A 27,055-nucleotide genomic window follows, 5' to 3' on the forward strand; every position below is an offset into this window, starting at 1 on the left:
GTAAACAGTCTATTTAAATCAATATTAACCTGCAGCATGTCACCAATTTCAATTTTTAAAATGGCAATATCAGTTTGTTTAGGAACTTCTTCAAGCACGTCTGTTCTTACAGGTGCGGCACCTTGAATCTGTATTCTCGATTTTGTGTCTTCACTTGTTCGAGGCACAGCAGCCATCAATATCTCTGTTGGTGCACTTGGTACAACTACAATAGTAGAAGATCTTTGCAGCACAGCTATAATACCATCTCCACCACCGCCTGTATCATGAGCTAGTCTCACTTGTCCCCGCTGGTTTTGCTGTGTCTGAAGGAGGTCTAGAATTCAAAATTTCATTAAAAAAATTATCCTCATCAGAGTCCTTATATTCTGCTTCTCTTTTTTATTTGCTTTGCCCTTGTCATCATTCACATTAATTATAGCAAGGAATGATTTCACACATTCAATAATACCCTCTCTCCAACTATTTTGTCTCAAGCCATTGTTTAAATGAACTCACTTGCTTTATTGCTTTCTTTCTCTTTCTATGTCACCATGCAATCCCATCTATTAAAAGCCTCGGACTGTGCAGTTGTAGGCATCTGCTTCATGTCATACATGGTTTGTCTCAAGAAATCTAGTTTTCTAACTTTGAAGGTACCCACTATTGGAAATTATAAAACTTCATCATTGACAGTATATTTATTCCAATCTGAAATCCAGGTACACGTATAGTTCCCAATCTCTTTCATTCTCTTGTAGGCTGGCGCTCTTTCTGCCAGTAATTTCTGACCCTCCCTTCATAGTACAGTAATCATGGGCTTTACTAACAAACATCCCATGATTTTTACTTTAAAAAACTAAAAAATCAACTCAATATCACAACAAACAAACAAGCTAGCAAACACCAGCCAATTACAGTGCAACTTTATCATAGGTCAACCTATACAGTCTGGCTTCATCAGCAACCAACCAATCAGAGCAGTGCTTTGTGATGACGTATCATCAATCTCCATGCGGTTCCCCGACTGACTAACCAATCACAGCACAACTTAGGAAAATAATCACAAAATCTCTTTTCAACCAGTAAACTAAATAAACCCATATCTGTTTACCCTATAATGGAATGAAAAGTCAGTAAAACAAGTAACACAATTCATTCAAAAAACCATAAAACTTCAGAAACGAGAATGTTTTTCAAAATGAGGAACAGAAAACCACCAAAATGAGGAACGGAAAACCACCCAAAAAACTATTCAGAAAGTGCAACAATGGACTAGGGTGTATTATTAAAACCGCTGAAAAACATGCATTAAAAACAGAAATCCATGTGTGGCAAATTGTTTATATTCTATACTTACAACCAGTGGACCTGGAAACATGGAGCGTCCTCTATCACTGTCAGAAAAGTGAGGAACCTTGAAGTGATTGCAGACTCTGAACTCTCACTAATCGAAACCAGGGCACCAAATCCTCTTTATACCACTTAGGATCTCGAGGCCCATATTCCCTTTCATGGGGTTCCCACAATGGTTCTAGGCTGCCATAGCACCAATACTCTTCCAACTAGACTACACCAGTGGAATATAAAGTGTGGCTCCAACTATTTTCATAGGCAGGCTACAGTGCAAGAAGAACATAGCCATTCAAACACAACATTCCCTATAAATTCAGTATCCTTTAACATTGGTCCTTTAACTCCATCACTGAATCCAATGTGATAGATGCATCACTTTCAATGCCCTCTGCATTTCGTGAGAAAGAACCTCACATCAAGAGTTTTACCTCTTCTGACTATCCCAAGGTACAGGAAGACCTGCATAGGTTAGACTTCATTTTCAGTACAACCAAATTTGGGAACTCCCTTCCAACCCAAATTCTAAGAATGATTAATGGCAAGGCTGTCCCATTGTCTTTGTATGAAACGCGCCTTGCCCCCAAAGGCAAAAAAGCAGTTTCTCTACAGGAGAAGGCTTCAGAAAAGTACCTGACCTATACTTAATGCAGTATTTTCATGAAGCAAACTAGGGAGAGATGCACAAAAATTATAAACGCAAGGGCCACCCTGGTCAGGTTGGTATTAATAAGGTGCTCCCAAACAACCTGACACTCTTCTATGTTGTTAACGTGCATAAGTGCAGCACCAGGACTGCAAGAACAAGATGTGAACACCCCTCTAGTGCTCATGCACAGCAGCCAAAATAGGACACTATAAACATACAATCTACTAACCATACACAAGCCATGTTTGCAGTAAACCAAAAGTACTCCAAAGTGGTTACAAAAGTAACATAACACAGTATAAATTCTAACTAGAGCAACAAATCATATAAATGCAATGTATGGAGCATTTTTCATACCTGGGATCAGTTCAAATATTTAGAGAATAGATAACATATAGGCCAGAATCTTCAGACCCACCTTATATTAGATAATGTCCATAAGCAGACTTTCTAATTCTCATTCTTTACATCAAGACTACCAGCTGATCAGCAGAGACACTGGCTTGCATTTGAAAGCGGATGGATCACCACCAATGCAGGCTATAACAGGAACATTATTAATTTAGAGTATCCCCGTTGGCTATACATTTCAGTGTTTAGTAAGATGATATGAAGGAATTATTTTAGCACCTGGCAAAAACTGTAAACACTTTTTTTTTTTTTGCAAACAATTTTATTAAGGTTTTTCAGATCAGGCATCATATTGTTGTATCACATTCTATATATTCAAATGGTGGCAATAAAACACTAATGCACTTGTGTGTCTGGTCTCCTAAGTCCTCAAACAGTCCCTCCCTCCACCCCACACCCTCGTGAGTCAGTACAACATCACAAAACTGGTAGCAAAGAATGGTATGTATGTGTACTCTAGGGAAAAATGTATATTAATGTGTGTGAATCCGAGTCGTGCATGGCAGTGTGCATATTTATTTATTTATTTTTTATTTGCAGAGTTTTATGTAGCGCTAATCTGCCCGGTGGGTATCGGAGCGCTTTACAGCAATTACAGGACATGTAAAACACAAATACAATGATGCAGACAATCCCGAAATACAAAAACTGAGAAGACACAGTGCCAGAGAATAGGATAGAGGGCTAGCTGGTGTAGAGTCAAGGCCGAGTGCGGAGTCGATTTTTAGCTCTCCAACAGCTCCTATCTGTTCTCTAGGGATCGATCGAGGAACAGGATTTTGAGCTGGCTTTTGAAATTCGTAAAGGAGGGGTCAGGTCTGATGTGGGGAGGAACAGAGTTCCATATTTTCGGCGCGTTTCCTGCAAATGATCTGGCCGCTGTTTTTTGTTTACGAACTTTCACTGGAATGAGTAGAAGAGTGTTTGAGCTTCTGAGGTTCCTGTTCTGTCCTGCTTTTTTGAGTTTAGCAGCCAGGTATTCAGGTTTGCCGGTTTGTAGGGCTTTGTGAGTAAGACCAGCTGTTCTGAAATTAGCCCTCATTTCGTCAGGGAGCCATTTGAGTTCTCTGAGTACCGATGAGATGTGCTCGTATTTCTTGAGTCCAGTGACCATTCTGGCAGCCGCGTTGAGAGCCGCAGCGGCTTTATATTCTGCGATCTTGAAGGCAAGGTCATGGGAGTGTCGGATAAAGGGGCGGTTAAACTTTCAACCAGCACTTTCCAAGGCCTGGCTGCCTCCAATGTGCCAATCCCATGTCTAGCTACCCTCTGTAGCAACCTCCCCTCACAGCTGGTACATTTTTCTATTTCCCTTCTCCATGCAATTTTTCTTGGTCCTCCTGGTGACTACCAATGCTGTGCAATTTTGTGTTTGGCCAGAACGGACGCCAAGTCTTGAAATTTGCTTGTGGCTTTAGTTTTGGATGTATGTGAAAACCACCTTAGTAGGCAGTGGGCCAGGGAACAGGAAACTTCCCTTTAAATGACGGTTGAGATTGTAGTCGTTACCTTCTCCCAAAAAGTGTGTAGTGAGGGGCACGCCCAGAACATGTGCAGTATGTGTGCATCTCTCTCCCTGCATCTAGGGAAAGCTGCCTTCACTATATGGAAATACCTTCTAATTCTCTCTGGGGTAAGATATGATCTATGTAGTACATAGTAATTCATTCATTTGAAGCACGAGTTTCTGGAGAATGTCAGCATTCGTTCCAGGATGGTATCCCAGTCCTTGTCAGTGATAGTAATTCACAAATCCTCCTCCCACTGTGTTCACAGCCGTTCTAGCAGGTGCTGGAAGTCGGTGTGTAATGCTTTATTCAGACAGGAGACCATCTTAATCGTGCCTGCCGATATTGACAGCATTTGAGTGCCTGTGGCTCAGATGGGCCAGTGCCCCAGTGTTTCTTTAGTGCCGTTGTAAGTGTTCTGTGCAAAAAAAAAAAAAAATGGCCCTGCGGTAAGACAAATTCTCCTCGAAACTCCTCAAACAGTAGCTGCTCTGAGTCTCTAAAGAGATCCCCTATCTATGTCGCTCCCCTATCAGTCCAAGTATCAAGTCCTCCCCAGCATCCTCCATGGGTCTAATATTGTAGCATGGAGAGAGGTAAGTCGGGGGAATATGGTATCATGCCGCAAGTTTTTTCAGTCATCTGTTCCAGCATGTAGTAACTACCCTAAGCTCTCCAATGTTCCCAGCAGTGGACCGTCGCACTCTCAGCAACATCATAGTGAGGCCTGATGATGTTGGCGCAAATGGTTTTGGAGTCATGTCTGTATTTTTCCTGGTCTCCAGCCACTGGACCAGCCAGTTAAGCCGGGTCGCTATATAGTATATCTCAAAGTCAGGGACTGCCAATCCCCTTTTGCCGTAGAGCGCTGGATTGTGGCCAGAGCCACTTGTCTATGGCTCGCCCCCCATATAAAGGCGGTAGTTAGGTAATCCAGGGCTCGAAATATCGCTTGTGGGACCCAGATCAGGAGTGTTCAGAAGAAGTAAAGAAGACACTGCAAGGCCACAATATTTAGCAATCGATACCGCCAGCCACGTATATGAGCAACATTTTCCAAAAATCTGCAGATCGGAGAGAGCTATGCGCAAACCGGTAGTAGCTATCAAGGATTAGGTATAGGGGATACCAACACCGCATTGTGCTCTATGCGGATGGTCTCCTCATTTTCCTCTGCGATACTGGGGAGGTCCTAGACAGAGCCTGTTGGAGAGCTTTGGCATGCTACCTGGCTAAAGGTTAATTGGTAAAAGTCCAGGCTTGTCCCTACTTGTCCCTACTTGCAGCACCAAATAGGGACTTGCCAGAGGGTTTGGAGCACCTGCAGTGGAAGCCCCGCTGACTGGCATATCTGGGGATTAGGATCCACCATGATCGTGCTGATCTATTAGATGACAATGTGGGACAAGCCATCCGCTCTCCCCGATCTGCATATTTTTGGAAAATGTTGCTCTTCTACGTGGCAGCCACGTTAAGAGGGACCCCGACTCCTTCATCTCAGGCTCCAAACAGACCCCCTATTTTTCAGTGTCTCACCCTTTTTATGGGGGGTTCTTTCTTTCTGGTTCCCCTAGTCCAAGAGCTGCATTTCATAAACAAAACCGTGGTATGTGTAATGATTGAACAGTTATGACCCCTTTGCATTACCACCAGGTTTACAGATTGTCCAGCCCAACCACTTTATTTAAGGTAGCCAGAACTTTTCCCTTCTTAGAGATCCCTGCTATGACATCCATTTTTGAGAAATAAGAGAGTGCATTGAGCCAGACTGTACACAGGGGAGGGACATTAGCTGCCCACTTACTGCATATTTCCCTTTGACCCAATAAAACCATATAAAAAAAAACAGCTTGCTCTTGTCGCTACTCAACATTGCCAACCCCTCTACTGCCCCAAAGATAATTAGTCTGAGACTTACTTTAATGTTTATCCCCAAAATGTTCGTGACTGGTCTCCCAAACTTGCTGGATCGTGGGGCACTCCATGAACATATGGATGCCATTCACCTTCTCTAGCCCACATGTCACACATTAGCGTCCCTTTTCCCATCTTTGATATCCTGTAGGGCATCCAGTATGCTCAGTGAAGGAAAGAGAAGGTTTTTTCTTATAAAAGCAGGATGGACCGTGCTATATATTGTGCACGTCGATACTTGCCTGAAATCTTGTAGCTAAATCCTTGGCAAGTATCCACCCATAGTTCCTCTGATAGGCTAAAATTATCCTGAATACCCAACATCTCCAAGTACCATAATAATACTTCCTTCTACACTGGTAGATCAGTTGTACAGCTCTACAACCATTTTCATCAAAATAATACTGTTTTTTTATGGTAGCCAAATATATCCAGTTTAACTTGTGGAAGACTTTTTGTAGCATCTAAATTTGGAACTACTAGTGGGATATTAATGGTCGTGGCAACATCAACTGTGCCAATGTGCCAATGAGGCCATATGTTAGACCGTGGAGGGATCTTCCCCTTACACAATCCTTCTGATCGTTGTGCAACAACCCACCAACTGCTCTACTCATCCTCTCTGCCAAATTTGCAAATATTTTATAATCCCTGTTTAGGAGTGAAACGGGTCTGTAGGATTCACAAATGGCTTCCTCGAATATCTCCCCAAATTGTGCAGTCATAATTGGCAGAATCTAATTGTCTAGGGCCTTGTATAACTCCACTGGAAGACCATCGGGCCTGCAGTTTTGCACCCTTTACTTGAACTAATATACCTCTTTACCTGTGTCTGGCTAATACAGTTGTTCAACACAGACTGATTATTTTCTGCCAGACTGGGTGGGGCATCCATGCCTATCCATTGATGAAGCACCTCTTCAGTTATCTCCACGTCCTTAGTATACAGATTTTCAAAAAAACCATGGAGAAAACTCTGTATCAAAGCTGCTGGTCATCTTTAGTTCTGTCACACCACATTTTGTTTCCTTAATAACATTCCTTGCTTGATCTGCTTTTATCTTTCAAGCAATTAGCTTCCCTGCATTCTACCCATATTCAAAATGAGCTAGCCTACTCTCTTCCCATCTTTTCTTTACTCTGGCCTCCAGTAGTGCTGTTGACTGCTCTCTTAACAAGAGTAGCTTATTCTCTAGTGCTGAAGACTACTTGATATTTAATTTAACTACCAATAGCCCCTCCTGTTTCGACATTTCAGACTCCAAAGTCCTAACAATACTTTTTAACTTCTTATTCCTAAAACTTGATATACCTGTGGTCTTTCCCCTTAGAAAGGCCTTAAGTGAATCCCATACCACTGTCGAAGAGGCAGTATCAATGTTAAAATTAAGGAATCCCTCCGTCTCCAAACGAAGGTTGTTGACCAAGTCAAGATCTAACAATATGTTGCGATCTAAGATCCATCTCTTTTTTTTTTGCAGAGCTTTATATAGCGTGAACTAGACTCGAACCGAATCAGGTATCAGAGCGCTTTACATATCACCAGTTACATTATATGAGGACACACATTCATTTTAGGGACGGGAGATTAAGTGATTTGCCCAGAATCACAGGAGGTTTTGGCGTCGTTACCGAGACTCGAACCCAGATCCCCAGGTCCGAGGTCGAGCGCCCTAGCCGTTAGGCCAACTCCTCTTCCCCATCTTCTTATTTCTGCCTTGAAAATACACTTGTTTTTCATTGCAATGGCAGAGTGATCCGACAAGTGGACTGCTAGATAGGTAATTTCTTGAATTTCCTCTCTTAGGATCTGGTCTATTAAGATGTAGTCGGTCATGGAAAAGTGACCATATTTTTTATTCATCAATCAAAAATAGCTTTATTCGATAACTGGTATCTTAAAAGCATTAACAATCTTACATTCATCAATATGTAAAAGCAATACGAGTTATCAAAAAGCATTAGTTAAGAGTATGAAAATCCTTCAGTTCATTACATTTGTTAGAATCTCATTGCCCGTAAATGGTGAAAGCAGACTGTAGCAGATAAAACTTGTGACAATGCTAAAATTAGAAACAATTCCAGCCCTTCCCGCATGATACAAACATTTTCTGTATTTTGTTTATGCTTTATAAGAGAAGGGCTGTGAGGTAGAAATAACAGTCCAGTATGGACTGTAGAAAACGATAGGCTAAAAAATAGCATAAAAACTTGAAAATTCATTGGGAAGCCCCTCGCAGAAATTTTAACCTTATCATCCAAACACAACCGAGGTACTTGGCCACACCACAGGCAAAAAGCCAAGAAACCAAACTTTTTCTCGAGTACTTCACATGACCCCTGTATTTCTCTTTGATTTGATTCTAAGATAGCAAAACCATTTTTAATTTTGGGTGGGAATTATAGAATTATTGGCTCAAGTGACGTTATAGCTGCCTGCTGCATGTGTGATGGAGTTTTGGAGGGAAGGCGGGGGAGTTTAGACACTATCGTTAGGTGGGGCAACTGCATGCATCCGGGTTGTTTTTTTACTTCAGGATCTTACCTCATCTCCTCTACAACCAACTCTTCTAAGACCTGGTATTTATTATTCTCAATTTACATCGGCCCCTCTCCACTTGCCATCTCCTCTAGCCTAAGCCTTAGTCGAACTTTCTTGGTCCAGCTCCCCTCAACCAGCCCCAGCCCTGGTTCTCTAGCAGCCCCACCAGGGTTTGCTATTTTTGGCAACACCTTAAAGAAAGGCCTTAACAAAGCGGCGATTTTGAACTTTTTATAGTTCAATTAAATTCTCTATCTTGCGATTCCTCGCACAATGTTACGCGTGAGGCATGCAAGTAAAAGTCTGCGTGTTTTCAGGGATTGCTGTGGTCTCAGCGGCAGAGCCTACCTTAATTAATATGACTGGTGAAGCCTGTTGAAAAGTCTTTTTGAGATGACTGGGGGAGTCTTTGCTCTTTTTCTTGGGGACAGTCCTAAATATCTATAACTCATCTCAAGGTCTTTAAGTGTGTTGCTTCTTTTTGGCTCCCTCCGAATGTATTTAATCCAGCCTTAACTTCAAACCTCTGGCACCTCACCCGCGGTGCCTCACTCCTCTTTGCCGCTCTGTTGTAGAGATCTCCTGGTGTACAGTGCCGGCGCTAGGCATGGGCAGCTGCTCAGGGCCCCGCAGCCTTCGAACTACAACATGGCCTCCCACGAACCCTTCATCCTGTTGAAAATGTGTCCTTGTTTGAGTTCCAGATGGGCAGCCCCCTCCCTTGTGGTTCGCAGTCATGGTGAAGCGTGAAAGACTTAAGGCGGGGCCCCCTTTCCCTGGGCCATGCTGCCATGGCTGTAAGGGCAATAGGAGTCCCTCATCACTTTCACCTGTGGCAGACTGGACTGGACAGGGCAGGGTTTCTGGCCAGTATCCGCTTTCCTTTACTAACACCTCTTTCTCTTAGCCTAATTGCTGCATCTGCATAATAACGGTGGTTGGGCCGATGCTGGAACTCTCCTGAGGTGTGAAGTGAGCCCTGCCCCTATATGAAGGAAAAGCAGAGCACCCTGCAGGGCTCACAACAAAAACAAGCATTTGCACTGCAACAGGTCTCATGTTTTTAAGATTTAGAGCTATTGGCGTTGTATAAACTAACCTGGTCAAGCAAAACATGACTGTTTAGTGCGAGTTACGCTACTTGCTGATTTACCATGTGCTTGAATTTTAGAATGCATAGGGACTTCAAGAGTGGATGCAGAAAAGAAGCCTTAGAAGGGAGCAAGTGAATCGGAGAGTAAAAAAAAGAAAGCAGAAGGGGCTGAGGGTGAGTGGATGGAGGTGGGGGAGTTAGGAAAGCAGGGGAGGGCATGGTGGATTATAAGAACAATAGGGAGGAATGATGGAGCTAGGCAAGGAAGAAAAAAATGGCATTTGACACGAGTTGTAGAGGTGTGAATTGGGCTGGGGCAGGGAGATGAGGGCACTGGTGGGGGGGGCAGGAAGACAACTTTAGAGGGTGGAAGGATAATGTAAGAAACAGGAGGAGCAAGAAATAAGCGAAAGGAGGGTACAGAAGAATGGAGAAAGACCAGAAGAATAGAAGAAACAGGAGAGGTAAGGCAGGAAGAGGTGCATGGGTGTTGGCGTGGAGTTATGGTGCATTATGTTTAGGAGCAGCAACACTCTTATTAGTATAGAAACTGGTTGTCACTCAGCATAAACCCATGCGCCTCGACCATGCAAACCGAGGCGATCGTCTGTTAAGCACCAGGAAGCAACCATCTCTGTACCAGGGTTTCGCTCTCCACTTTTCGCAGCAGGGAAGAGTTGAGTGCTCGGGCAAGGGGATGGGTAAATAAAGTATGATAGTCTGAATCAGCTGAGAAATCAATCAATCATAGCACTTGTATAGCGCACTACTCACCCGGAAGGGTCTCAAGGCGCTTGGGGGAAGGGGTCCGCTATTGCTCGAACAGCCAGGTCTTGAGTTGCTTCCTGAAGGCGAGATGGTCCTGGGTCAGTCGAAGGTGGATGGGGAGGGAGTTCCATGTCTTGGCCGCCAGGTAGGAGAAGGATCTTCCTCCGGTGGTGGCTCTTCGGATGCGTGGTACGGCGGCGAGGGGCGAGGCTGGTAGAACGTAGCTGGCGGGTGGGCGTGTAAAAGGTCAGGCGGTCGTTGAGGTACTTGAGGCCCAGGTCGTGGAGAGACTTGTGTGCATGGGTGAGGAGCCTGAATGTGATCCTCTTGTTGACGGGGAGCCAGTGCAGGTCCCTCAGGTGGCCGGAGATGTGGCTGCGTCGGGGGATGTCCAGGATGAGTCGGGTGGAGGCGTTCTGGATGCGTTGGAGTCTTTTCTGTAGCTTGGCTGTGGTTCCAGCGTAGAGGGTGTTCCCGTAGTCCAGTCGGCTGGTGACTAGTGCCTGGGTGACCGTCTTCCTGGTTTCGGTCGGGATCCATCTGAGCATGCGAAGGGTGTGAAAGCAGGATGACGAGACGGCGTTGACTTGTCTGGTCATCGAGAGGGAGGAGTCCAGGATGAAGCCCAGGTTGCGTGCGTGGTCTGTTGGCTTGGGAGCGGTGCCCAGGGTGGGGGGCCACCAGGAGTCGTCCCAGGCGGAGGGCGATGGTCCCAGGATGAGTACTTCAGTCTTGTCTGAGTTCAGTTTCAGGCGGCTGTTCTTCATCCACTCGGCGACGTCTTTCATCCCTTCGTGTAGGCAGGTTCTGGCGGTGTCTGGGTCTCTGGTGAGGGAGAGGATCAGCTGGGTGTCGTCGGCGCAGGTGATGATGTTGAGGTTGTGTTGGCGTGCGATGGCTGCAAGAGGTCTCATGTAGACGTTGAAGAGGGTCGGGCTGAGTGATCCTTGCGGAACTCCGCAGATGACTTCGGTGGCCTCGGATCGAAACGGGGGGAGGCGGACTCTCTGTGTTCTTCCGGCGAGGAACGAGGAGATCCACTCCAGTGCCTTCTCTTGGATGCCGATGTTGCTGAGGCGTTGAACTAGGGTGCGGTGGCAGACAGTGTCGAATGCTGCGGAGAGGTCCAGGAGGATGAGTGCCGCTGTTTCCCCGTTGTAGAGCAGGGCTCGGATGTCGTCGGTGGCTGCGATGAGGGCGGTCTCGGTGCTGTGGTTGGCTCTGAAACGGACTGCGAGAGGTCGAGGGATCAGTTCGTCTCAAGGAAGGCGGCAAGCTGTCTGTTGACGATCTTCTCGATGACTTTGGCAGGAAAAGGGAGGAGCGAGATGGGGCGGAAGTTCTTGAGGTCGGTGGGGTCCGCTGTTGGTTTCTTCAGTAGGGCGCTGAGCTCGGCATGCTTCCAGCTCTCCGGGAAGGTGGCGGTGTTGAAGGAGGTGTTAATGATGTTCCGGAGTTGGGGTGCGATGGTTGAGTCGGCCTTGTTGAAGACGTGGTGGGGGCAGGGGTCGGTTGGAGATGCGGAGTGGATTGTGTTCATCGTGCGCGCTGTGTCTTCGGTGCTGACCGGGGTCCAGGTGCGGAGGGTGGCGGTGGGGTGCGATGGTTCGATGGTTGGGTGCGTGGGTGGTGCGCCGAAGCTGTTGTGGATGTCGATGATCTTGCGGTGGAAGAACGAGGCGAGAGAGTCGCAGAGGTCTTGTGAAGGAGTGATGTCGTTGTTGCTGGTGCTGGGGTTGGAGAACTCCTTGACGATGCTGAAGAGTTCCTTGCTGTCGTGGGCGTTGCTGTCCGGTCGTTCCTTCAGTGACTTCTTCTTGGTGGTGTGGATGAGCTGGTGGTGCTTGCGGGTGGCTTGTTTGAGGGCGGTCTTGTTGTCGGTGGTCTGGTCGAGGAGCCAGGCCTTCTCGAGGTTGCGGCAGGTCTTCTTGGAGTCCTTGAGTTCGTCGGTGAACCAGGGGGCCTTCTTGCTTCTAGGTCTGCTGGGAGTGTTCTTCAGTGGTGCGAGGTCGTCGGCGCAGGCGGTCAGCCACTGCGTGAAGTTGCGGGCTGCTTCGTTGGGGTCCGTTGTGCTGGTGGGTGGGTTCTGGCTGAGGGAGTTGGTGAGCTGGTCGGCGGTGATCTTGCTCCAGCTCCTGTGTGGAACCTGTTGCGGGTGGTGGTGGGTCGTGGTTCTTCTGAAGCTGAAGTGGACGCAGCTGTGGTCGGTCCAGTGGAGTTCGGTGGAATGGCTGAAGGTGATGTGCTTGCTGAATGAGAAGACGGGATCAAGCGTGTGAAGCAGGTTTAAATGAACACTCTGCACTCTGCTTGAATTAGTGACACATTCACAATAGGGCCCTATATATCCTGTTTTTATTTATGACTACAGCGACATCCTCCGCTGGAGAGGAGCATGGGTACTGTTACTGGCATCATGCTCTGCTGATGGTATACCCAGGTTAGTAGGCACTTGCCAGAATGGAGACACCAATGACTCGCATGCATTGAAGACTCAGTGCACTTCTCGCTCTTAGGGGTTGTAGTCCACAGGACAATTCCTCTTACTGGCAATATTCCTCATTAGGACTACAATCCCCAGAGGGGCTTCTTCAGCTACTTTTACAGATGGGACACGTTGGACGCAGTGAAGCATAGTGGTGTTAAAACTAACAAGTGGTGGTTATGCTGCTAGCAAACCACAGTAATGGTTGCTCAGATGGTAGCCATCTCAGTGATATCCACTTCTTGCAAAACTGCTTCAACACTGTCAGAAAATTAATGGTCAGTTGACACTTCCTATGACGTCACTCCCTTTGACATTAAATTTTATGCAAACTAGAGGGGCCTCGCATGTTCCTGTCCTGCCCAGGGCCCCACAAATCCTAGGAGCAGCCCTGCTGGTGTAGGATCTTTCTCTAGGCCGCTTTCAACTTCCGTTGCTGCCGCTGACATGGCTTTGTCCCTGCATGTGCTGCCGCAGCCTCATTTCTCCCAGAAAGGAGAGGGGGGAGAGGATGTGGTCTGATGGCCAGATTGCTGACTTTGGTGCTGAAAACCAAGGTTTCTGCCTCGGGGTCACGTCCACACCCTGTGATTCTGGGCAAATCACCTAATCTCCCCATGCCTGCATGTGTCCTTGTGTAACGTAGCCGGTGCTCATGTAAAGCGCTATATAAATATGCATTAAAAAAAAGAATAAAAAAGAGGGAGACCCTCGCAGCCGCCCTGCAGCTTTTCTGTATCTCCAGAGCAGCTCGCACCCAGCGTGCTACAGTGTTAATTATCGCTCTGCTGCCTGCCACTACTTCTGCTTCCTTGGAGGGTGACGTGGAGGGTGGCTCAAGATTAGCAGTAAAAAAACATTTACAGCTGTCTCAAGGTGGAAAAATATTACTTTATAGGCTCTTCCACAAGCACTTTAACCGGGGCATCCCAGAGAGACAAGCAGTCCACAACCTGCTTGGTTGCTGACCGCAATGTTCTCCCAATATATGTGGTTTTTGAATAATTATATTCACTTTGCTTGTTTCCAGAACAAATTAAAATCACATACAAGTCTAGACTGCACTCATGGTTTTTACATGATTGTATGCACTCAATACATTTCTCTTTTCAAAAATATCTTTTTCAAATGAACTCCAGGTGAATCACTGTTTATTGTATATATTGTATGCCCAGGCTCCCACTTGTATACTGGCAACTCTTATTTTCTGTGGTACACTACATTGGTTGTCACATTTTCTCTGTTATTGGATGTCATTATCAGCATTATTTACTTTTGTTAAATACATATTATGCTTGTACATGTACATTCACTATAATACTACACCTCTTTTATATAGTGTATTAACAGAGCTAAAACAAAAATACACACCTTTTCTATGCTACTTGGTGAATTCTTCTTTTCTAAGCATGTTCTTATAAGACTCAGCACAATCTGAAGTATGAAGTTGTTTTAATGAACTAGAAAGGCTGATTCAATGCTGAGAAATGCGGAGAATGACCAGTTACAAAATTTTCAGTGTGTACTATTTTACTATTGTCAGTAAATTTAGCAGCATGACTTCTGAAGTCATAGTTGACATACCCACTTATCCCTTTAGAATGAAAGGCTAGATTATGTGAGGACGGAAGACTTAATACAAGGAAGTGTTGCTTTCAGAAATATTTGTAATATCCATTTTGGAGCTCACCTTTTCACTTCATTGAGAAGTACATGGTAAATTTCACTATGAAATGGTTGAACTATGCTGTGCTCTTAAGTGCATTTTGTGGCAGTCACAGATTACATAAACATTCAACCAAAAGAGGTTTGCTTAGGATATCTGTCATAAAAGCCTTATCTACCTTTAATGTCTTACCTACATTTTTCAAACATCCACAGAGCAGGACTGAAAGAATCCGTCACTGTGGATGGGCAGAGTGCCACAGTGTACTTGTGAATAAATAAAACCATGGAGTTTAGAAAGATTAAGGTTTATTAATCCTATAATAGAAGTCTAGGTTCATGCAAAGACATATTAAGAAAGATTATTGTATGCATACAAACTTGTTCTATTTTAGTAGAGAAACATTTGTCTCCTAGAAAACCATGAGCACATTAACGAAGAGTAGAAAAGTATACAATAGCCTTCATGACTCACGTATCCTTTGGCGATATACGAATAGCTGCAACATGGAGCTATACATACCCTTTAATTCCATATTACCTTATTGGCACTAAAGTATTAATGAGTCACCAGTTGGAATCGGTGCTTAAAAATTTATTCTGAACTGCATCGACCTATTTCCACAAAAGGATACTACTTGCTATCATATGTGCAGTAGTTAGCTCTATTTTTTTTTTTAAACAATATTTATTGGGTTTTTTATTTTTCCACAACGTATTAAGCACACTATTGACACAGATTACACTACACTATACACGCCCCACCTGCATCAGTATTTAGCTCTATATGATTATCATGCTGCAAGAAACCTGTTACTTGCCTGTAACAATAGTTTATCAATTTGAGATGGTATAGAATAACATGCTAACCAATCTAACACACACAAAACATATATGAGCTTATATAATGATGTTAATAGAAATCTAAAGATAGACCCGAACATAAGGCAATGCAGAGCTGCATCTCAACTATATACAGCAATTTCATTACAGACAATCAACTGCTTGAACATAAAACTTTTTAAACACTTGCAATGATTCCCAGCAGTATGAATAGATGGCAGCATGAAGCACAGCCAGAAAAGAAGTCTACTACAAACCATGGGCCTCCAACCGCAGCTCTTACGGACAAAACTGCATTTGTGCATAGTTAGTAGTGCAGAGAATGCTAATAAAAATGTGTATTCTGCAGATGCTTGCCTTTTGTAACGTACCAATTTAAATCCACTCAGCCTTACTTTTCCTTTCTATGGACGGTTGTTCTGTAATTGAAGATGTCCTGCTCAGCTGCGCTACCTTCACGTGGAGTAACTGTTGTGCCACTGGGCCGGTTTTACATTCTGATGCTTTATAAATAACAGTTTATTACCTGTTTTGTCTGTGTTTCTGTTAAATATTCTACAAAAGGTACAGGCATTCTTTCTTATGTTCATCTTCTAGTTCACTTAGGTCCCATTTCTCCTAGTCATTTCATATTTGCAAGTTAGTATTGGTCCTTCAGAAATTGTGCAGGAAATACTTTTTGGGGGGACTTTTTTTATGTTGCTGCTTACCAGCTGTAGCTGAGCAAAGCAAAATACTAGCCCAATTTGGGTGCCCAGCACCCGCTGTTTACCCCATCTTCTGCCTCACTAGCAACTAGGCTGGGCCGTTCAATGTTGCAGGTGAAACTCTTAAAATTGCTCCTCCTTCGCCTTTATAATTGGTGAAGTGTTGCCATAATGTGGGGTCTCAACCTAAAGCAGCATGATTGCAACCCCTATAGACTTTGTACCTGTGAAACTTTATTTTAGATTCTTTGTTGCTGCTCACAAGTGGCTGCTAAGTACTCTACTGACAAGAGGCAAAATTGTGGTGTTGTGGAAGGAAGTTATATCCCATACCGCCTTCTGTGATAGGTCCGCTGCTCCTATCACAGGAGTATTGCATTGCAGCAGGTCTGCATTTCATTGGAGAGTCAAGGGTCAATCCTGTTCACTTTCTTGTTGAAGGAGATCAGAGGGGAGTGTTTGAATTAGGACTTCAACACAAGGTGTTTCTTCCTTGTCAAATTCTATTAGACAATTGACATGAGTAAGTTGTTTTCAGATCAACTTTCAAAGGGGATCAGTAAAGTATGCAAATATAAGTTCTTGAAACATTTTAAAAGAGTATATCCAAACCCGGGGCCCATTGCTGTCCTCTGTGGTCCCAATGTTCTGGCGTATCAAAATCTCATTGTCAATTTTGTTGTTCGTAATCAGATTCGTTTTTCTGCCCCTTATATTTTTGCTGCCCATCTAATCTCCAATAAGGCTAATATCCATTCTCTCCTCCTCTTGCTACTGTATTAAAATGTGTCTGCAAGGATAGATGATCCTTTTTCTGCAGATGATACTAAATCGGATTGGTCATCCAAAATGTATCAGGAAAGGTTGACTGGTATGTCCGATCTATTGCTGCTGTAGGATGAGAAACCTGTTCTGATTAGAAGATCTCATTTAAGTCTCAGACTGGCATTAGTGGAACCAGGTGTCAAACCACACTTCCTGCTGGGATGTTTCCCTCAAAGTACCCATAAATAAGGAAACTGTTAAATTCTGGCGTGTTTATTCTATTTTTTTATTTTTTATTTAGGTTTTGTCAAGCGTATTCGATGCTTATGTCACGTTGAGTTATTTTAATTCCAGGAATTGCCTTTAAACAGGAGACTTTGACTAGTGTGTATCTAATTGCTCAAACGTTTTTTTGATCAGGTATACAGATTTACATTATCCACACTGGGCAAGGAATAGTGCGAGCTAGACTTCCCAAGCAGACATGCCAAGTTAATGGTTCAATTTGCTGTCAATTTCAGATTTTGGTACTACTCATTTTAGCAGCTACATTAATAGCAATGCACATTGCGGTTTTTAATTTCCTTCTGAAGCAACTCATGAGACTGAAGACATGTTCAGAGTTTCGTGTGACTCCAACCTGCATCAAGGTACTTGGCTCAGCAAGGGCCACCCGATGGTCATCACTATCTGGTAAATGAATCAGATACCAGTGCTGCGCTCTGTTGTTGGCTTTTATTCAATGCTGAAAATAAAAGAATTGGACCTCTATTATTTATTACAAACGGTGAAAGAATGAACTGTTAATTAATCTTTTATTCGTAATTCATTTTCAACCAAACTTTTGTAATTTTGAGAATTATAAAACAGATTAAAATGCAAGTATCAATATAATGACCTATATGTTTTCAAAAGTGCTTGCTGTATCTATTTTGAAATGACCATATCAATCACCCTAGTGACCCCATCCAATAAAAGGTGCTCTCTTGGGACATTTTTGTTTTATTTTTGTTTCAGGGGACACTCATTGGGTGGACGATGAGTGTGAAGAGATGAAAGCAGCAGAATGTCCAGCAGGGTAAGTGTATTGTTTCCATTTCTTGTATAACATACTTATTTAATTTCAAATCAACGATTTTAAATTCATTACAGGTAATGACAGGTTGCACAAATTTTTGTTCTAATTGTTAAATTATTTCTTTTCCGTATTCAACAGTTACCAAACCGAGTTGACATTCAAATTGTAGCTTTTCCTTTCTTCTTTTTTCTCAATGGGCAATTCTTTCCAATGCTAGCTTATTACATTCTGTGTGCACAAGCATTGAAGAATTATCTTCTCTGGATTAACAAACAAAGTAAAACACAAACCTTAATATCCTCCTTTCCGTACTCTGCCTGCTACCTTGCATCACCAACGATATTTTGAAGCTATCTCACCTCCAGTAGAGTGCCACTGTGTTGGTCACTGTGGTCTGTTTCTTTTGACATTTATCACTCACATGGCTTTAATCTTGGGTGGAATAAGGTGTATATGTGGTAACTTTTGAGTATTCGATTGCGAAGATTCAAATTTTGTTTAATTTCTTTTCAGTTACAAAAATATTGTTTCTCTCCTGCAGCTGGACAAAATAGATTATGTTCCCATAGCCTTTTTTACAATGAAGTGTAGTTTGATGCTTGCTGCTCCAAATAGACAACATCTGAGAGGTTTGCTGTAGCCCTTTTCCAGTTATCCCCCCTCTTTCCATTTTTAGTAGCACTATGGACAGATTTCTTGGCATACCTCTTCCCGTCAGAGCACATACTTTTAGAATTACTTAATTTTCTCACAGTCCCAACATATATGCATGAAATTACCCCTCTTGTTATCACAGCAGCCGCAGCTACCTGAAGTCATGGGTACATCTGTTTCAGTCTGGTAGGAGTCTGATTCCGAGTCATAAGTAGTTTATGTTCTGCCTTTCCATTGTTGGACATTTCTAAAGTCTTTACATAGGCTGTGTTATGTGTTCTAGTATTCTGCTTTGCTAAATTCCCCCCACACTTCTAATTCCCATTGTGCCCAGTAAGACCACATGTTAGCTGGAAGGCCTTCAGTTAGGAGAGGACATAATTTTGTGATCATATCTTTCGTCGTGCATTGGTTGTGAGAAAAGTTAAAAATTGAGTTAATGGATTAATGGCTGTTTTAAAAACAAATGTTATTTGTTGTTGCATAACCCAGTGCCTGATCTGTCTGTAATGTATTCTGGCTGTTTCAGGTAATTGAAAAGATCAGTTGTGGTCTATAAAAGACTTTATTTGTCTCTTCTCAAAAAGGTCTTTTATTTAGACATCCTCCCTTCTTTCGGCCATCTAATCTCGTATTGTCCGACCCTGGGAATAATGTGGGTATAGAGTGAATGGGAGTGTATTTGGCTAAAGTGGTTGCCTGTCTATGCTCCTTTTTCACTTTTACCCTTATCATTAGCGCTGTTTTATTTATTTTTAGATGTATAGCAATTTTTGTTGCATCTGTTTTTTTTTTTTTAACCGGGGGGCATCCCGGAGGAAGCCACTCTCCGCAGCCCTTTGCATAAATTGCCAACCTTGCTTTGACTCTCTAGAGTACCATACTATTAAAACTCCGAGGTGTTAATGTATTGAATTCTATTCAGGCAGGCCAAACGTCCTTTATGCAGTGGGGTGATCAGAATTGGTTTGTTTATTGTAGCCTTGCCCACTCGTTTACCTTCCCCAAATATGTTGGAAGCATCAGTGTGGGGTAAGGTTGAAATAAATATACCAGTCTGGTGAAGGTGTACATTTTCACTAAATTGATCTTTCCCAACCAGGATCTATACTTGATTAAGTCTGACAATATCTGTTCTCTATAGTGGGTCAGGGTGCTTTAGGACAAGTCTCCACAGAGCTTGTAATGCAGTCACAAGTATTTAATGGAAAACATCATCCATTTCATTGGGCAAATGGTAAGTGTACTGCTGTCTTTCGGTCTCAAGATGTGTAAGATCTTGGACTCCTCTTTACTAATTTTGAATCCTGAGATCCTTTCAAAATCTCACAGGCACATTGTGATATCTGGTCCAGAGGCTGTAGGTTCTGGTCATTAGTGAATTGGCTAATTCTGTGTACCTCAGCTCCAAATCGTAGCCCTCTAATGACTAAGTTTGTCCTTATAAAAGCTGCCAATGGCTCATTGGGAAGTGCTAAAAAGAAAATGTGCAATAAGGGACAACAGTGTCTTGTTCCCTTTGAAGTTGAAATTTGTCCCAGCCTATTCCATTGACTCTGAGTCTGGCCTCTGACTCTACTTAATTTGCCTGAATCATAGGGTTCGTGGTTGAACCCATTCCCATCTTATCTAGTTCCACCTTAAGGAAATCCCAGCTCACCCTATAAAATGATTTTTCATAATTTAGGAGAGCTGGAATCCCTTTCTGTTTACATTTTTCAACCGGATGACCCACCTCCCTAATATTATGAGAGCACTGCCGTTCTCTAACGAAGCCCACCAGGTCTAGCACCACCAATACAGGCAGAACTTTGTCTAGCCGAACAGTTAGAATCTTGGTGAAATCCTAATGGCTATTGGTCTATATGATTTTCAGTCATCGGATGGTTTCCCCATTTTGGCTATTACTTATGCCTTTCTCACACTTAGAGTAATGCCCGGCTTGTCTTTAAATAAGTTGAACAATTTATTTTCAGGGACTCTAAAAGAAAGTCTTCAAAGTCTATGACTTTTGTAAACCAATGTGGGCCTGCAGCTTTGTTCGGGTTAATAGCCTTGATTTCTTATCTCCATTTGAGTGACATATATGAGAGTGTTGGACCCCATCCAAGAAGTCTTGGCTGCCCTCCCTACTCACCTGCCTCCTAGTGTATAAGGACTTATACAATTTTATTAACTGATTTATTTTCCTTCCCTCCTCTATTATCTCTTTCCCATCCTAGAACCTCAGCTTTGCTATGTGTTCCTTATCCTCTTGGCCCTCACTGGGTTAGCTACAAGTTTGTCCGCTTTATTGCCATTCTCATAAAACAGTTGTGTCACTATTTCTAACTCTTGCATGAGTTTCGATTCTAGTAGGGGGTCTTCCCTTTGTAGTCTTGCCATATTGGAGATGGTCTTTCCACTAAATGTCACCTTAAAAGCATCCCATTTATTATTGAGATAGGACTCCTGTGGGTCATTTTTTATTAAATTCTCCCTAATATGTTGTGTAAGTTATCTTTGGTATCCGTGCCTCTTGCATTAAATGGCAAATATTTACAGACTCTCTTCATTCTGGTGATAGGCCCCCTACAACTTCAACGCCCACCTGTGCATGATCTGAAATTGTGTCCCCCTTCATCACTGCCTTGTGCACTCCATTAATTAGACCCTTGTGTGAGATTTGTGAATGTGTGAAAAGAATGAGTAATCCCTTACATGTGGGTTGAGATTTGTCCAGTTGTCCACCATCCCCTGTTCTTCGAATTTTAGTTAAAAATGCTTAGACATAGTTTTTGTTAGTAGGGATAAGTGTGTTGTCCTGTTTACGTTCTGGTTGCAGAGCCCATTAAAATCTTACCTTTAATGACTTGGCCTTCTTCGCTCCCGACCCATTCCTACACTGTTTCCTATAAACTTTTCCTGTTGGGATTTTGGATTGAAAAATTGTTTTGTTGTGTAATTCGTGCCTTGCATCATTGTGTGAACTTTGATGGATGTACCCTCTGGGTCAGGACTTATGTCAAGGTGTCAAGGATGTTCAGATCTCGCTTGTTTTCCACAAAGACAATATTTTTGCTGGATAGATAGACATTTTTCTTCATTCTAAATTGGTCTTTGCACAGCAAGTGAGATTCCCAAATGATTATTATATCTACATCTGCTTCCTAGAGTATTTTCATATCATGCATAATTTTTTTTGGGGGGGGGGATTTCAGCCCCCTTATGTTTAGGATTGTTCTTTGGATTAGAGGTGATGTATGAGGGTGTCATTATTGCTTATCCCTCATTAACGCTGTAGGAAAGTGGCTCTATATATACTGGACCAAAGTAAGGTACAGTGTGTATAGAGTCCCCAGAGGTTTGGCAGAGGGTAAAGTTAGATATAACCTTACTCTCTAAAGTGGTAGCTTGGTCGACCAGTAAGGCAGTATCAGAGGACAGTGTAAAGCATTTGTTGTACACACTCCGTCAGCAAATGGTCTCACCCACTCTAGAACTGAACTCTAGGCCGATTGTTTTATATCAAAAGATATAGTTGTTTTATTTTTTAGAGCCAACAGGTATCAAAATATACTTTTCTCAATATGAATGACTTTAGGTAATTACCTTGCAAAAAGGCAATAGACTTTGTAAGCACAATAGCTACAGTGGTTGCAATGGGCAACACAATTTCAAACACGATTAACCATTGAGCTCAATGGGTTTTGCTAGATAATTTGTAATTTTTGTAATTTAAAACATTTGTAGAGCGCAGCATACACCTGTCGGTTTCTTGGCGCTGAAGGAGGGTATTGACTACTGAGACAAAGAGAAAACCGGTAATAGAGCCGGGAGATAGAAAGGGTTATGCAGGGAAGGCCTGTTTAAAAAGAAACGTTTTAAGTTCCTTGCGGAAGGATACATAATGGGTAGACGCACGGAGGTGGTCAGGAAGGGAATTCCAAAAAGTGGGGGCCAAGGTGGAAAAATTGGACCCACCCCACTTTTTGCGCCTGAAGCGTGGAATTTGAAGAAGGGACTTGGTGGAGGATCGAAGCTCTCTGGGGGGAACATAATCTTTTATAAGTGAGGAAATGAAGGCAGGGGCGGTGCCTTGACGGGCCTGAAAAACCATACATGCGGTTTTGAACAGGGAACGTTCCTTAACAGGTAGCCAATGAAGCTCCCTAAGAAGGGGTGTGGAGTGATGGAAACGTGGAAGGCCAAAAACCAGCCGAGCAGCTTGATTTTGAACCAACTGTAATCTCCTTAGGCTGTATGCTGGTATGCCATTGTAGACAGCGTTGGCATAGTCCAGTCGTGAAATCACAAGCGCAGCCATGATCATTTTGAGTGCCTGGGAAGTGAAGAAACGGGAGACAGTGCGGATAGTGCGGAGGGTAAGGAAACAAGAAGAGACTACAGAACTGATTTGAGAGTGAAGAGTGAGCTGATTATTCATTTTCACCCCCAGTGTTTTCACCGTGATTGAAGGAGTGGGGGCGGGACCAAGGGTTTGGGGCCAGAAGAGGGGGTTCCAGGGACTGGAAGAACCACCGGTAAGAACCAACTCGGTCTTATCCGGGTTCAGCTTGAGGTGGTTGTGGTTCATCCAGTCCCTGATGAATGTCATAGTGTGCTGGAAGCTAGAAACAGAGTGAGGAGAAGAAGATAGGTCAAAGATGAGCTGGAGGTCATCCGCGTAATTATACACGGTGACCTCCAGCTGTTGAAGAGCGAAGATAAGAGGAGAGATGTAAAGATTGAATAGTAGGGGAGACAAGGAGGAGCCCTGGGGGACACCACACGTGACGGGGAGTGGGGTAGTAGTGAGATCTCCCAGCCGGACCGCCTGGGTGCGGTCCCTCAGGAAGGAGGAAAGCCATACCAGGGCGGAACCCTCGATTCCAGCCGCCTTGACACGGGACAGTAGGATGGTATGGTCAACCGTGTCAAAAGCTAAAGATAAATGCAATTGATTACTTTATGGATTACTTTTCTAACTCCAGGACTGGATCCTAGACTCAGTCCCTGGACATGTACTGTAAACAGTTAAGTAAAAGCGTTTTGGTTACAGTAGTGATTTTTAAAGAATATAAATGTATTTACAGAGTTGACACTTTGAAACTTTTCAGTGAAAATCAAGCAATGTTATCCTATGGGAGGAAATTCAAGTCACAGGTAAAGTAGGTTCTCGTTACTTTTGTAATCAGTACTGGACTCCTAAGCTCAGCACCGGGACCTCTACCTAAGACCGGTAAGTAATTACATTTTGGTCAGTCAATGGTTTTTCCTGGTCACTTACTCAGGACAAATAGGGAAGTAAAGTAGAGTAGTAGCTGCACTTCCACCGGCACTCGGGCGGCTGGGTGGAGGGTGATTTTGAGCCGTCGGGCGCTCCATGTTATTCAATGGGAAAGTCAAAAAGTGAACAAAGGCTGCAGACTCGGGACCTCTACCTAAGACCGGTAAGTAATTACGTTTTGGTCAGTCAATGGTTTTGAGCTCCTGGTCACTTACTCAGGACAAGTGGGGAAGTAAAGTAGAGTAGTAGTTGCACTTCCAGCGGCACTCTGGCGGCTGGGTGGAGGGTGATTTTGAGCCGTCGGGCGCTCCATGTTATTCAATGGGAAAGTCAAAAAGTGAACAAAGGCTGCAGACTCGGGGACTGAGATTATTTAGGTGCGACCACCACTTCGAGAGGTTAAGTTGGGATCTTGGAGAAGAAGTAGGTACCCCAAAGGAAGGCACAGGAAGCCGGCAGGTGCAGGGGTGTCTTTTGGTGTTGGGAAATCTTACCCTCAGCTGGTCGCGATCCCTGGTTCTGAGGCTGCAGGCATCGTCTGGTTCGTCAAGGAGGGTCTTGGGGCACTGTACTCCGGGTCACAGTCACCGGGGGGACGTCCTCGTGGTCTTGGATCACTCAGGCACAGGCAAGGCTCAGCGGGTGCAGAGTGGGCTGGATTCGCGGTTCCTGGTTGGCACCAGGGGTATTGTTGTTTGAGCAGAACCACTGCTCGTGGGAGTCCCAGTCTTTTGGAAGGTTCAAGGCAGGCAGGTCCTCCGGGGTTTTCGAGGTTGCTGTCCGCAGGAGACGCTGGAGTTTCGCAGGAGCAGATTCGAGGATCAACAGGCCTGTAGGGTTCTGGGGCCAAGCCAGTGGGCGTCGTCCTTTTGTTAGCAGCTGCACTGCAGGTCTTTTTTCTTGTTCTTCTTCTTGTTGCAATCTTGATCTGAGGAAGGAAGGTTCAGGGTGCCCCTAAATACTAAATTTAGGGGCGTTACAGGTAGGGCAAGGGCAGGGACCAATGGGTCCCTGTCCTGGGGTACACCTCCTAGCCTGCTCCTCTCCTGTGGGAGGGGGGCAGGGGCCTAGCTCTGATTGGGTAGGGCTCCCCATTCTCAAGATGACGGTAGCCCGGAGTTGTGCTTCAACTCACCTCTTGAACCCGAGGTGTGGAGTTGGCACAGGTTGGCACACCCCCTTTCGTGACATAGGGTTTCCCGCCAGTCTTCCTGCCAGAGTGGGGGTCTGAACTGGTGGGGGCCGGTTGGGGAGTACAGCAAGTGGCCTGGAGAAGCTCACAAAGGCGGCATGCCTTTGAAGCTTCCCCCTGCCCATCCTGGGGGAGGAGACCTAGTACCTCGCCCAGGATGTGCATTGCCGCAGGCCCAGGAGAGCCGGGGGCTCTTCACCCAGGGGTCCAGCAACATGTCTGCTGTGTGGCAACCTAGGCAGCCTCCCAGACAAGACGTGGATTGTAGGTTAGGTTTCAGGGGGCATCCCTAAGATGCCCTCTGTAGTGCATTTGACATTAAATCCCACACTGGCATCAGTGTCTGTTTAATATGCTGAGAAGTTTGATATCAAACTTCTCAGTCTTCAGTGTAGCCATTATGGTGCTGTGGAGTTCGTAATGACAACCTCCCAGCACTGTATACTCTTAATGGCATCACTGCACTTACAGTTCCCAGGAATGACCCTGGCTGCTGTAGGGGCACAGGGCTCATGCACCTGTGCCCACACCATTGGTATAGGGCACCCAGCTAGAGGGGTGGCTGATATATGCCAGAGCAGTGGTTTTGTGGGCATGGCACACAGGGATGTGTGCCATGTCGACTCTTTGTTTAGTTTTGCACCAGGACACTCAGTCTGCAAAGGCAGTGTGTGTGGGGGTGTGTGTCAAGGTACAGGGCCCCTAAGGGTGTCACAATAAGTGCTGCAGCCCTTAGGGGTCTTCTCTGGTCACAATGCCCTGGGTACCTAGGGTACCATTTACTAGGGCTGACATGGGGCCAGAGATGCCAATTGGGTTTTAGTTTCAACACAGTTTTAGGGAAGGAACACAGGCCCTGGGCACCTGATTGGCAGGAGCCCAGGGCACACTCAGTCAAAGCACATCAGCAATTCAGCAAAAAGTGGGGGCATACCATGCAAGAAAGATAGTACTTTCTCACAAACATGTACTATATGATGCAATAAGTGCCTTAAAAAGTAACTTGTAATCCCTTTAACTTCTAATGTATTAGTAGTAACAGAAAACAGCATGCTTAGGACAACATCGTATATCTTTTCCTCACTATGGAGACTTTGTGCATGGTGTCCCCGACACCCAACGGAATTCCCCAACATCTGTAACTGTGGAGAATTATTATGGCAGGTATATATGTTGTGGTACTCTATTGCCTTCCCTCATCAACTCTAGTCCCACTTAGCAGGGCCGGTAAACTTTGGAAACCCAAAGCAACATGAAAAATCCTTGCCCATCTATATCATGGCTGCAAGAAATTGCCTCACATATGACACAAACTCTCTTGAGTATTCTCGTTCACTTATAGGTTAATATATAATCTAGTTACTTGTTCAACTCATACTATATTAACCTATAAATGTAATAATGACAAAGATGCAGTCAGAGCCTTGTTGAGTTTTGTTGTTCCTGCTGTCTCCTGATTATTCAAATGTGCAGATGTCCTTATCATCTGTAGAGAGATCATCCCTGTTTTTAATTCTTAATTGTCTTTTCTGAGCTTTTCCAATGGAATTGTGGAACTTCCGGGAAAATCCATCTGTAGCAATGTAGTCGCCAAATCTTGGAACAGGGCGACTTATATTCCCTCTGTTAAGTTTCTAATGTAAATATTTTACCTGCTGGACCTATTTTCGACGTCCTCACATTCAGCCAATTGAATCTCAGTTTCCAAGTCGTAAGTGGCTGTGATGACCAATTGCTCTGAGCCTGTTACAGCTTGGATATGGGCTTCGGCTTGGCCCAATCTGTGCCCAAAACTTTGGAAATCTGTTCTCATTTTCAATTTGCCAGACCATCCAATTTCGTCTCTGTCATATATATACTTTAAGATCCTCTGTCAAGAGTGAGGCAGATTTTGCAGCCATGAGTTCTGGAACTTTCCTGTAGTGATTCAGAAACATTCTATTATTGAAGTGGACTGTGGTTTCTTATGTGGGCACTACATGCATTAACCGCATGCGTGCGGGCGGAATTCCGCCCGTACGCTGAGATTTTCAAAAGCGCATGTTACGTGACGAGCTGGGCTCGTCATGAGCGTGCGAGGAGGCTACCTCATGACGAGCCCAGCTCGTCATCAGCGTCGAAGGGGTTAATCTGACTGACAAGACTGTTGTCACCCATTTGTTATGTACAAGTGCCCCTTT

General features: G+C 44.2%; 1 protein-coding gene across 7 annotated transcripts in view; it reads left to right on the plus strand.

Annotated features, from left to right (window-relative positions):
- The window catches only part of ENPP2 (ectonucleotide pyrophosphatase/phosphodiesterase 2), a 442,632-nt gene that overhangs the window by 124,450 nt on the left and 291,127 nt on the right, over positions 1–27,055 (plus strand). For all 7 annotated transcript variants that reach the window (XM_078686841.1, XM_078686846.1, XM_078686840.1 and 4 more), the window contains exon 5: positions 17,700–17,760. In XM_078686841.1, coding sequence (XP_078542967.1) covers positions 17,700–17,760 — 61 coding nt within the window. The remainder of the gene's footprint in view (positions 1–17,699; positions 17,761–27,055) is intronic.

Source organism: Lissotriton helveticus, chromosome 4_1 (genome assembly GCF_964261635.1).
Source record: "Lissotriton helveticus chromosome 4_1, aLisHel1.1, whole genome shotgun sequence".
NCBI classification, from domain to species: Eukaryota; Metazoa; Chordata; class Amphibia; order Caudata; family Salamandridae; genus Lissotriton; species Lissotriton helveticus.